Source organism: Nicotiana attenuata, chromosome 6 (assembly GCF_001879085.1).
Source record: "Nicotiana attenuata strain UT chromosome 6, NIATTr2, whole genome shotgun sequence".
In the NCBI taxonomy this organism is placed as follows: Eukaryota; Viridiplantae; Streptophyta; class Magnoliopsida; order Solanales; family Solanaceae; genus Nicotiana; species Nicotiana attenuata.
In genome coordinates this window covers 19,021,168-19,034,655 of record NC_031994.1, presented here as the reverse complement: position 1 = coordinate 19,034,655, position 13,488 = coordinate 19,021,168, and the positions used below count along the sequence as shown (strand labels likewise).

Here is a 13,488-nt window from a genome sequence, read left to right as displayed (position 1 = left end):
AGATTGCAGCAGATTAAATAGTTTTCGGGAAAAAGAAAGATGGCACAATTCATTCTTCTACATTTTACATGTACACAATGGACTGACTCCACCTTCCAGAATGTACCTAATCCTAAGAGCCATAATAGGCCTATGGGAATGAAGACTGAAAGTTGGACCAATTTTTTCGCAAGCCATCCATCTGCATTTTTGTTGTTATCAATTCAGTTCTAGTGCTCCCTACCTTGCCAGCTTTTTCTTGAGCTAACAACATGATTCTTTGAGCTTCTTGAGAAGCTTCTTGTCTTTCATTCATGATTTCTTTTTGCCTGGTCTTTATAGTTTGGAGGGCTGCTTCCAATTCCCTAGCTTGTTCCTCCTTTTTCTCATACTCTGACTTCAACCTTGCTTCTGATCTAATCCAATTATCCAATTTTTTCCTATCCTCTTCAAATTTGGTCAAGAATTCCTGGTAACTTGATTCAGCTTGTGCCAAGTCCCTCCATTTCTTAAGCATGAAAGGGAATTCATACTTAAGTTTTACCAATTGCTTGGTTTGTTCGTCACTAAACGACGAGGGATTTTCATTTAAAGCAGCAATAGCACCACACATTTCTTTTTCATGCATTGGATCAGCTAATGCCTCCAAAGACATTCTGATTGAGCATTCAAATATTACTTTTGCGAGTGTTTGGGTTGAGACAGTGTCGCTCTGGAGGCCTGATTGTTGGCCGGAATACTGCTCTGGTAAAGACTTCAAGAATGATTGAACCGTGTGGAAAGTTGATTCCACATCTTCTATATTGATGGACTGCTTTAAGTTTTGTCCTGGAACTGATGTACTTTCTTGAGCCTGCCAATAAAAGCATTTTTTATAAATCCATACGGTATTAACAAGGAAAATCTAAACCAGAAAATATATCAGTTATCAACTGAGCAAACCTTATTCGCTGAAGACGAATGAACAAGAACTGGAAGTGGCGAAGGTAGATCAACTTCAGTTCTTGGTTTCTCATCCTCACTTGTAGCAATATATTCTTCTCTCATGGCATCCTTGCCGCTGGATAGATCTTCCATAACAGAGGCAGACTTTGGCATACTTGGTTCTGTCATAGCCTAGAAAAGAGAAAATTACAAGCCAAATACTGAAGTTCGACTCAGAAATGAACAAGGTTCGGACTTTGGCTCACATTTATACTTTTGCTTATCAGACTTGATGAGGATGATCCCGCAGCAATGCCTGCTTCTGTGTTCCTACTTGCATCCAATGACGAAAAAGAAAAAAGAAAATGTAAGTATGCATAAACAAGGATACTTAGCATGCTCAAGAGAGCCAGAAGGAACAGCAGTCACCACTGTGGTTTCCCATTTTGGAGCTACAAGTTACAGGTATTTATCCTTCGAGATTCACAAAGGAGAGTTTCAACTTTTTTCCCTCAAATGCATTATGCCATAATGACACCACCAGCATCTAAACCTTTTGTCTTTAAATAGTTGTGTTTCGACATAAGATCCACTGTCTGAGCTGGTGTAATAGAAGGGATAGAAATAAGCATGTCAAGAATGGCAACACCAGATGATAAAAGCTCCATGGCTAACACTATTAGAAATAAAATTATTCTTTAAGCATATCCAGAATAAGAACTGAATGCAAAAGATGTATGCAGCACATAGGAGGAAAAAAAGTTATATGAGTTAATGTTTTTTTTCCAAAATATCTAAGTTTCATGTTTAAACAAAAAGCAACTAAGGGTATAACTCCGCAAAAACAAGGAGAAGCAATCTTACAGTGTTGTCTTTTCCAAATGATCCAATGCTTGGCTCACCGCATGAAGAATTATTTTCTTTACCTGAAGCCGCACAGGCAGAATTTAATAATCTTTACACATGCACACACTTGTTTCTGAGAGAAACTTAACATTACAGAAGAAATTAAATAAAATATATACCAATTTTACAAAGTGATATCATCTAAACATAAATGTAGTGCATACTATAAAGCTGGCAACTTGTAATGGGGACATGCAATCTTAAATATCAAACTACATAATGAAAGTAATTACGAGGAGTTTAACAGAGGATCTAAGACTAATAATTTCTATGTGAAAGGCTGCATAGATGGTCAACTGGTTAAGGGCAGAAGCATGTCAAGAGCATTTCTTATACCAAAATAAATAAATAAGAAGATAAGAGGATCCATATACCTCCAACTTATCTTCCCTAGCATCATGGTTTCTGGGAAGCTTCCGAAATTCCTCAGTTAAACGGATGCACTCATTCACATTTTCAGGTGATACAAAATCAACAGCGACGTTGATGCAGGACTGTAAAAGATGAACTGCCAGAAGTCATCGAGCTGAGAATATAAAAGTACTAGACTTGTGGTTCACTAAGTTAAGAGCCTACAATAAATCATATCAGCGCAGAAAGATAAATCCATAAGAAGTTATCTACCAATGATGTGTACTTTGAGAAAATAAAGACATAGTTATCTATTTAAACATTTGATGATTGATAAACTTTTTTGGGCTTCAATTCATCCCAGAATCTTGATAATTACATCCTTCCTTAAAACTGCTGAAAATGACTTCTGACCAACAACAACAACAACAGACCCAGTGAAGTCCCAGAAGTAGGGTCTAGGGTGTAATGTGTACGCAGACGTTACCCCTACCTTGGGAGGCTAGAGAGACTATTTTCGATAGACCCTCGGCTCAGGAAGCAACAACAACCCAGTGTAATCCCACAAGTGGGGTCTGGGAAGGTAGGATGTACGCAGCCTTACCCCTACCTTGGAAGGGCAGAGAGACGGTTTCCTGATAGACCCTCGGCTAAAGAAAGGATGGAAGAAGCACCTATAGCAAGTAATATCAATACGAGGTATTTTTTAGAAAACAAAGCCCAAGAAAGCAAAAGAGAGTTTGAAAGAAGCACTAATAGTCAGTAATAACAGTACAAGATATGAAATGATAACAAATTAAGGGCGTACGGAAGGCAAGTAACAACACAAAATATGTGGTAATAGCAAACTAAGAATAAAAGGGATACCAACTAACACTAATACCATTAAAATAGTGGAAATAAGCAATACCAACATGCAACATCAAGTGCCAGAAAGATTATCACAGCAAACTAAGAGCCAAAAAATAGATGGAAGTAAGCAGTAGCAACAAGCACCAAATAGCAACAAGCACCAAACACAGCAAGAAACTAAGAAACCAACACGGATGGTAATAGGAAAACAAGTTTAAAATTAGCAATCTAAGAATAAGAAAACACTACCTAACTAACCCTAATACCCCCTGTATAGATCAAAAAGCACTCGACTACCTACTAACCTTCTATTCTAATACTCGACCACCACACCCTCTTATCAAGAGTCATGTACTCAGTAAGCCGAAGCCGCACCATGTCCTGCTTGATCACATCTCCCCAATATTTCTTTGGCCTCCCTCTGTCTCTTCTTATACCCACCAAAGTCAACCGCTCACACATACTTACTAGAGCATCTAGGCTTCTCCTCTTCACATGCCCGAACCATCTAAGCCTCATTTCCCGGATCTTGTCCTCGTGGACCACACCTACTTTTACCCGGATATCTTGATTCCTAATATTATCCAATCAGGTATGGTCGCACATCCATCTCAGCATCTTCTTCTCCGCTACTTTCATCTTCTGCGTATGGGAATTCTTGACTGGCCAACATTCTACCCCATACGATATAGTCGGTCTAACACCACTCTGTAGAACTTGCCTTTAAGCTTTGGTGGCACATTCTTATCACACAAAACACCGGACACTAGCCTCTATTTCATCCACCTCGCGCCGATACAATGTGTAACATCCTCGCCAATCTCCCCATTTCCCTGAATAACTTACCCGAGATACTTGTAACCTTCTCTCTTTGGGATGACTTATAAATCGATCTTCACATCCATGTCTGCTTCCTCCGTCACGTTGCTGAACTTGCACTCCAAGTATTTTGTCCTAGTCCTCCTCAACTTCAACCTTTGGACTCTAGGGTTTGTCTCCATACCTCCAGTCACCTTCGATCAATACTATGTCATCTGTGAATAACTACACCATGGCACCTCCCCTTGAGTGTCGGGCGTCAGTGCATACATAGCCAAGGCAAATAAAAACAGGCTAAGCTAAGCAAGGATCCCTGGTGTAATCCCATCGCAACCAGAAAATGATCTAAGTCTCCTCCCACTCTCCTCACCTGAGTCTTAGCTCCATCGTACATGTCGTTAATCACTAGACCAGACAGATGTTTGCCCATTCAGAGCTTATCAGATACAAATCTATTTTTGTAGACACTAAGTTGGAAATACTCAATTTGTTTTTATCCTCTTCTCAAATTGCATGAAGCAATAGGGAAGGAGCCATTCAGGATGCAGTATAGGACAGAGGATTCTTTAGCGCAATATTAAAAACTGTGACGGGAATCTAAAAGCAGACTGTGTTGAAAAAGAAAAGAAAAGAAAATGACAGTTCCATGTGCTACTGGACTTCCCTAATACTACAATAATTTGCTGTGTAGAAGGCCGACATGATGACATGGGATAGAGAGATTAACCAACTAGGTACCTTTAAATTTCTGATTTGATGAGGGCATCCAGCAGGAATAAAAACAGCTTCACCTAATTTTTGAACAAAAGTCCATGGTTCAATGCCTGCAAAAGAAAAGCATGAAAGCGCAGTGAACACAAGATGCAGTGTCAGAAACTGCTTCCTATATGAGGCATGCAAATAAATGGCAATTATTAGGAGAATAATATGACCATATTCTTCCTTTAGCCTCCTTTTGTGCTCTGTGCTCAAGTAGAAAGTTTTATCATGAATGGGATGAACAACCTGTAATGGAACAATAAGAATTAAGACAGGTAACCGATTTCAAACTGAGACATGGTAGAAAAGAACAAACACATATGTCACTTTACATAGGGAGGGTGGGAAGAACCACAGCAGAACTCACTAATTTGGGCAGGCATTCTTTGTTTTACACACAGTATAATTAAGCGATTAATTGTCTGCTCTCTCTAAAAACTTAAACCTTTAGATAAGATAGTCACACACTTTAATATGATATCAAAGCAGAGATTGAGCCTAGGTTCAAACCTCACCGCCACCCAAAAATCAAAAAATATTTTCACAGGATTGGTCAATGAAAACAAAACAGGCTCACACGTTAGGGGGCATGTTTGAGATATAACATAGTTAAGTATACTAGTATGCTCTCTCTAAAAGCTTACATTTTCAGATGAGATTGTGGCACAATTCAACACTAAACGAGACACATAGTGGGACTAGTGCATGGCAAGGACCCTTAACATCATTCCCACAACACATAATAAGACTAGTGCATTGCCCACTTATCTGTACCTGCGGCAACGGTGAGCCATATATATGCCTAAATTCCCTGAAGTGCTTTGTGAGATATTCCTCCAGTTTAGGAACATCTTGCCTCCTAAAGACATCCCATAGAGCACCACCGCCATCTTCCTCAAATCCTTCCGACCTGTTCTGCCCAAAAATAGTACTATCTTCCCCACATTGGTACTTTTCTCCTAATTTATTTGTTCCGCATTCTGCTTTTACACCTTGATGGCTATTCTTCTTATTCTCACCTTCATTACTATTCTCAACTTTCAAACCTTGCTGGCTATACTTCATATTCTCAGCTTTATTACTATTCTCAACTTTCAAACTATCACAGTTCTGCTTATCCTGAGAAAACTTCAGCCGTATCCTCTGGGTCGTTCTATTAGAACAAGTTACAAATTCTCTCTGATCCTGCGCTTTGTGATTCTGCTTCAAGTTCTCTATGGCCGAGAGCTGTTCAACTGTTGGGACCATTGCTTGAGTGTGCATCAAGACATTCACCTAAAAGTTTAAAACATAGTTTTAAAAAAATAAGAACACGGAAGATATGGATTTGTTGTAAGTTTCTCATATAACTTCTTCCAAATGCCCCGAAAATATTAGAGCTATGTTGCTCGGGCTCTCCAAAAATGCCGCCGGGTGCGTGTCAGATTCTCCAAAAGTAGTGCATTTTTGGAGAATCTGACATGTACGGCAATATTTTGGAGCCCGTGCAACATAGTATTAGAGTGCATGTTAATATTTCCAGGGTCTCCAGATATCAACAGTACCAGCAGCTTGTTATACTACATTTGTAGGATCTAAACATACCGTATCAGACACAAGATAGTGTAGTTTGGTGACTGAGTCTCCACGTCCAAGCTCCATGGGAAAACCATAAGCAATGTATGCCTTAGGACCCAAATCTGGCTTCAAACAGTTATCAGGAAGTATTAGGGCGAGATTGAGATAGCCATATTGAGGATGTGTATACTCCTTAAAAGGTAAACAACTTGAAAATTCTGCACCATGACGCGGCAACCGCTCATCAAATAGACCTGACGGCGGCCAGTCATCCAACTTTAAGAGTCGAGGCCACCCATAACTGTCAAAGCGACCCTCCATGTACCCTTTGAAAAACTGGTGAATATTCATCTCCAACTGCACGTATCCAGGATAAAGTAATTTGAGGTAAGAACATGGAAAATATATTGTATCAGAACATATGCCTCAATTATTTCAATTAGGACAAAACATGTTTACACAAACTCAAATAGTCAATTTCTTAGATACATAGGAGTATCACTTAAAATTTGTAAAACAGACTTAACAGAAAGTGAAGCATCACCGTGATTATTTGTAAGAGTGGCGATGTTTTATAGCTTAATAAGTGGAATAAGCTACCCTGCTAGTTGACGTGTTTCCTTTGAACCACAAATTAGTGCAGACTGCAGAGAAGTAACCAAAATGTAAGTTGAGGTTACTTGTAAATCAGTCAGATCTAGTTCAACTTTTGGATCTAAACATTGTCCTCTTGGGATTAAATATTCTAACCCAGTTTGTAAAACTTCGTTAGTTTGGCCAATTCTCTCTCACACAATGTAATGAGCAAGTCATAAAGCTGACAAATATAAACAATGAGATCAAGATATGGAACTAGATCAAATAACACTCACCAAAGAAGATAAAAGGGCCCAGAAATAGCACAACTAATAAGATCCCAATCGTGACTTGTGAAAATGTTAAGCTATATTAGTGTCATGATTGTGTTCTATGAAGACATTGAACTACATAGCGAAGGCTAGACCAATACCAGAATGGAGAAATTAGTAGGCTTTCCCAGTCATGCGGCATTAGGATATTCAGGCATAGTATAAGATGCAATGACATTAGCTTATGTTTCACAGTTCTAGAATAGATGACTGGACAAACCTCACACCAATTTAAGCAATTTAAAACATCAGTAGCCTTCTTTGATTGTCGACAAGCACGCCACATAACCATAGGTTCCCAGCTCAATCCCAATGCATTATCAAGTACATTAGTTACAATTATCGGTTCACCCTTGAACAAATGGTACTGAAAATGCTTCAAGTTTGCATGCCGAGCATCCCCAACTGCTGGACAGAATACATAGTTATCATCAGAATTTTCTCTAGCAGCTGCCTTACGTAGCTTGCCACCGGAAGTATCATTTGCACCCTTAGATTTTGAACAAGAGCAATGAAGTTCTGAATCATTATATATTTCCTTCAATTTACACTTTTGTGCTATTTCTTTAGCTTTCAGTAACAGCTGTGACATCCAATTCTCAGAATATATACATCTCAAATTTAAGGTGCCTTTACTACAACCTCCCATATCTTTTGAAGGGCAAGGAATGGCACCATTTTCCTTGGGTTTCCATTTAGATGCCATTGTCACTTTTGTATGATCCCTTAATTTAAATTCAGTAGTTTCCGTGCAAGTTCCATTCTTAGCTGGAGTTATGCTACTAGGTTTACCATGCAAATAACCTGGTCCATTGTCAATATATTGCACCTTCACTTCGGATGCACCTGCTTGAAGGTTTCCATTCCTTAGTTCTTTGCAACAAGTTAGGCAAAGTTCATAGGAACAGATAGAACAGCTCCGATGTAAATCAACAATCGAAGCACTGCAATAGTTGCTGCAAATAACAGGTGATATTCATTATTCTGTAAACTTATCGATGAATTGCAGTCTAAGATAACTGTGAAAGCTCACCAATAAATGCGTTCATCCTTCTCGTATTTTGCTTTGCGTATATTAACCTCTGAATCTGGCAATCCTGCCCCAAAAAAAGACAGTACTCACTGAAACAATCCTTTTTTCGAAGAATTTCAGCCGCAAAACTCACAGCCTTCTTAGTTGTAAATCATTCCTTTGAATAAGAATGAAACTTTATCGGTAGAAATGGCCTACTTTTGTTCCTAAAAAGAGATATTGAGGAGACACCTATTTTACTTACCAAAAGGATAATTACAAAAGGAACCTTTTGTTCTTCAATAAAATGTCCATGTCACGGCCTCATTAAATTGGAAAAGTAAAAGTAAACACAAGCCAACTTGGAACTTTTTGGCTTCATCAAATGATGCCAGCATTTGTCAAATTACACTTCACTCGTATCAGTAATCTTAGTCATCAATAGCATGTGATAACCTATTAAATGAGACCGCCTCTTTAAAAATATATAACCTTCTAGCATCAAATTCAGAGATTTAATACCTTGTATATGGCACTCAATCTCCTTTTCGATCATTTGCTCTGTATTAAATTGTTCCAAAGCAGGCAAAAGTGCTCGTAGAATGTGCTTAGAGTACTCAAGTTTTTCTTCATCACTGAACTTCACTTCTACATTCATCAAATGCTGTATTAAAAACAAGAGTACCACTCAATTCGCAATAACTAAATCATTTTTGGAACATAAGACAAGGTGAAAGAATTGAATGAAGCCTACTTTAGCCAACCCATCTAACCGCAAGCATGCTATGCAGTTACAAATGTGACGACATACAGGACAAGCTTTTAAAAAGGCCTCCTCTGGCATCCTAGGGTACCTACATACAGCGGTAAAAGAAAATAAGGTAACGATGCGACCACACCAAATTGGTCGTTCCATAAAGTGACAATTTTCATCGTTACGTAACGACGGATTTAATGATATGATACATTAAAATTTAAGCAACAATCAAAACAAACATTATACTTAAAATAACAATACGATACAATACAACAGGTAACGACCACCCAAACAAGCTGTAAGTAAAACAAAACAGTTATCTTGCTTTGATGAATTAGCATATTTATATGATCAATTTCAACCAAAGGCCTCGTCATTTTTCCGACATATTGCTACCCGTTTTGAACATTGGCTACATAAACCCTTCACATCTTTTGAACATGTAAAGAAATTTCTTGATGGCATAACTTGTTAAAAAAATGGATATTGGGCCTAACTCAACCTCAAAAGCTAGCGAAAGAGCTGAGGTTCGTCCAAGCTATATAAAGAGACCACTCATTCCTTAAAGAGCCAATGTGGGACTCTTCTACACCCCCCTCACACTCATCTGGAGCGTGGGCAATTCAATATGGGGGCCCCACATTGGGAATTCGAGAATTGGTATTGGTCATGACCTCGTACCATGTTAAAAAAATGGACCTTGGGTCTAAGTCAACCCAAAAGCTAGCTCACAAGCCATATAAAGAGACCAACCATCCCTTATAGAGCCTATTTTTCAACATAACTGGGTGGCAATTCTGTACAAACAAGTGCATAAACAAATTACAAGGCAGGAGGAAGCAAAACCTAATTTACTACACAAGGCTAGCCCGTTCACAAGTTGCACATCTCAATGTTACTTCCTCAAACCCCTACACTTCACCAACAACCGGTACTTGGGTCAATTCAGTGATGAAACATTTTGACAACCTTGTTAAGCAACTGGGATCAATTAGTACTCTTAGAAAATCAGAAAGTAAACAATCATAAGTTACAGGAGGCTCTATTAAAATAAATCATATACCATACAGAATTATTTATGAATCCATTAACTATTCTCCTACATTTTCAGATTATTGCAGCAGCAAAACAGAACCTGATAGATATGTATTATTTATGCATTATGGCCATCAGCAGCATAGGCGGATCTAGCCTTCTGACACCAGGTTCAACTGAACCCATAACTCTAGACGTGGAGAACAAATTTATGTGTAAGAATCCGCTAAAATTGCAATCAATTCAATAGTAAGAAACTTAAAAGCTGAAGCCATAGAGTTTAAATCCTGGATCCGCCTCTTATCATCAGCGTGTTAGATTAGAATCGTAGTGTGTTAGAATAGAAGATCATAGTTGGAAAGTTTACATCATGAGCGTGTTAGATTGAAAGACCATCAGCATAATATACTTACATCATCAAAAGTTTCTATCTTTGGCTAAAAGAAAGAATGTCAGTCAAGTTTCTTCATGATAAATGTGTCAAATAGAGAAAAGTCTCACCATCGAGTCATGCAAGAAACACAATATCTTTTGGCCTTACATTTCGAGCAACACACCACTCTGTCTTTGTCACTCCTCTGGCACTGATGACACATTTTGGACTCCCTTTTACTATTTCCTCCTGTAGTTTTGTTAGAACCCACTTTCCTCTTCTTGATATTCTCCCTTGAATGATCACAACTATCTTCATCACTATCACCAACGTAATCGTCATCGTTTTCTGCTTCTTCTTCTTCCTCACTACTGCTTTCTATCATTACAACCGGGATATCCTTTTCTTCTGATTTCATTCGCTTGTTTTGCATCTTCTTTTCTCTTTCTTTGAAAATTCTGAGCTTTTCATCTTCTCTTTACTCCCCCCATAGTCCCGAATCCCAACATAAAGTACAGTGAAAGACTCGGAGACGTCTTTTTGTTTCTGCGCGGGCTTTTCCAATCGTATTAAGCACGCTTGTGTGAGAATCGTAATTGAACTCACCATTTCTTTTAAATAATTTCAAAATAGAGAAAGTTAATATTCCCCCTACTTCAATAGTTCAATTTATAACCGTACAAATTGAAAGCCTCACAAAAAGTTTTACCCTTTTAAGCTTTTAATATATTTATTTTTCGTTGTTTTTTTATCATATTTAATTATACGATATCGATATTTATTAATCCAAATAGAGTAATCAATTACTATATATATATATATATATATGGTAATTTTTTATTTTATTTATTATTTTTGTTTTTTTATATGTATATTATATATAAATAGATTTTTCATTTTCTTATTTCAAAATAATTATAAAACTCCAATTTGAAACTACTCCCCAATTTGAATTGGTAATTCATTGTTTTTTTTAATTTTGTTTTTTATTTTAAAATTATTTTAAAACTCCAACTTGAAACTACTCCCACCCAATTTGAATGTGTAGTTATTTTTTATATATTTAATTTTCATTTTTTAAATTATATTTATTTATAAGATATCTATATTTATTAATCCAAATAAAGTAACCAATTAATATATATGGTAGTTTTTTATTGTATTTTATTTTTTTCGTTTTTATATGTATTTAAATTCAAAAATAAGTAACCAATAACTAATTATAAACTAAATAACTAATTAGTAACCAATTATGCCATGTGGCATTTTTTTAGGCTACCACTTGGCTTACGGAGAGGGCTTTTTCCTCTCCTTTTAATAATATTCATTACATACTATTTATCAAGGTTTGTAGTGTCTTTGCTTATCTTCTGTAGTTGTTAGATTTTGCATTTTCTATGTATGTGATGACAACATGCGTTAGCAAAAAAACATGAAAACAGAATTCTTTCTTTTGACTAAATAAAGTAAACTCCACCTACTGTGTGTATATATACGGTTAACCTGCTATGTAAGCATGTTTTTACAGATGTGCAGGTGGTCAACATTGGCAATTAACTTGTTTTACACTTGCAAGCAAAGCAAATCAATGTATGGAACACTTGGAAGGTACACTGTTTTTTGCAATTTGAAAGTATTCATATAACAATGTCACAGAGCAAATAAAATCTATATATATTGATATTGAAATTTCGAAAACAAAAAGGAATTACACAGCGAATAACATATTTAAAATACCTTTTCATCTTGTAGAACCAATTCAATCGAGAATATATTTCCAGGATTAAAACGATCCGGTATTTCCCACATACGGACAACCCGGACTTTCAACTTCCATTGCATCTTTGAAATTGTTATATCCTTGATGAAATCAATGTGATTAGTCATCTTTTGCATAAGAAGTAACTTTACTTGTAATCTTGATATGAAAACGAAAAGTAGAATTGCAGTAGGTTAAGTTGTGGGAGGAAATATATATTTGCAGTTTTTATCAGTTGGAACCCACTATACTAAATCGTGGGTTACACAGTTGAGCGTATTGTGATTTAGCAGAGACAATTTAGGGTAAGTTGTAGGTAAAAAGTTTAAACCTAAAATTGTGGAGTTAAATTTTACCCCACGTTCAGTTAATTAAAATTTTTAAAAAAAAATTAATCAGATATATGAAGCCCAGAACGTTCAGTTAATTAAAATTTTTAAAAATAAAAAAATCAGATATATAAAGCCCAGTATGAACGGTTGGTTTTCCCACCAACGTGGGTAGTTTGAACGGTTTGTATACCCACCCATGTTTATTTAATAATTTTAAACAATGAAAAATAAGAATTTTCCAAGGGAAGGTGTACAGTTTTTGAGATTGACGGTTTTGAAAGTGAATTTCATTCGTGTACTTCCAAAGAAATTGGAGCTTTGTCTGAATCTGCCAAGTGTCTATTGGGGATACTGCCACTTGGCTTCATGACATGCTTTTTTCCTCGGCTTTTAATTATAGATAGACTACTAATAAGTTTCAAAAAAAAAAAAATTGGTGTCAAGTCAAATCAGTCACATAAATTGAATAGAGAGAGAATATATTTATTCTAGAGCCTGTTTGGCATAAAAAAGGATTTCTTTTTTTCGAATGTTTTTATTTTTTTTCGAAATCAAATATTTGTTCATGAAAATTTTAACTATGGTTGTTTAACGAGTGGTCGGGCCGGGCCTCTATTTTTTGGACCCGTACGGGTTGCGGTCCGGGCCGGTTCCGGGTTGGTTCTTAACGGATTTAACGGGTTCAGGTTGATTCGGGTAAAAATTGAACCGTAAGGGTTACGGGTTGAGGGGCCGGGCCGGGCCGGGTTTAGTGTATTTTTAATTTTTTTTTTTGGAATTTTTTATAAATATTGTAAGTTATATTAATACAAAGTACTAACATAAAGAATACAAGGAAGATAGAAAAAAATTGCACTTATTGCAATTTGCAAGTGCTACTTTTATTTCATAATTCAAACTTACAAATTGAAAGGTTTACATTTTTAACAACAAGTAAATTCACCAAGGGTTTTAAATATATACCTCTAAAATGCAATATTTCACCTATATACATAGTGTAATTTTCGACGAACCACCCTCGGGACTATATAGCTTCGCCCATGCCCTTGTTTACATCACATAATTGAACTGACAATATGAACAGATAAACAAAACACATAATACAAATAGGTAAAAAAAAAAAAATACCTTGGAAATCAACCAGGCTTTTTCCATGCGTTCAACA

The 13,488-nt window shown here is 36.7% G+C and overlaps 1 protein-coding gene across 2 annotated transcripts; it reads right to left on the bottom strand.

The window, feature by feature from the left end:
• On the bottom strand, positions 1 to 10,780 carry LOC109226670 (lysine-specific demethylase JMJ25-like). Of its 2 annotated transcripts, none has more exons than XM_019391495.1 (14): positions 10,361 to 10,780; positions 8,822 to 8,921; positions 8,590 to 8,731; positions 8,089 to 8,152; positions 7,276 to 8,011; positions 6,175 to 6,504; positions 5,365 to 5,865; positions 4,764 to 4,836; positions 4,570 to 4,655; positions 2,184 to 2,303; positions 1,768 to 1,829; positions 1,170 to 1,236; positions 922 to 1,095; positions 1 to 832 (listed from the first exon to the last, which is right to left on the bottom strand). In XM_019391495.1, exons 1-14 carry the CDS (start codon positions 10,663 to 10,665, stop codon positions 131 to 133), a joined length of 3,462 nt encoding a protein of 1,153 aa, XP_019247040.1. In that variant the 5' UTR covers positions 10,666 to 10,780; the 3' UTR covers positions 1 to 130. The 2 variants fall into 2 exon arrangements, with proteins under 2 accessions (XP_019247040.1, XP_019247041.1); XM_019391496.1 differs by having other exon boundaries at positions 1,170 to 1,233.

Bases quoted from the DNA above. Each gene is read 5' to 3' on its own strand.
- LOC109226670 (XM_019391495.1), bottom strand. From the start codon at position 10,665: ATGCAAAACAAGCGAATGAAATCAGAAGAAAAGGATATCCCGGTTGTA. The intron at 8,153-8,589 runs GTATTAAATCTC...TTTTTGGGGCAG, and splicing joins GATTGAGTGCCATATACAAG to GATTGCCAGATTCAGAGGTT. The intron at 2,304-4,569 runs GTACCTAGTTGG...CATCTTTTACAG, and splicing joins ATCAAATCAGAAATTTAAAG to TCCTGCATCAACGTCGCTGT.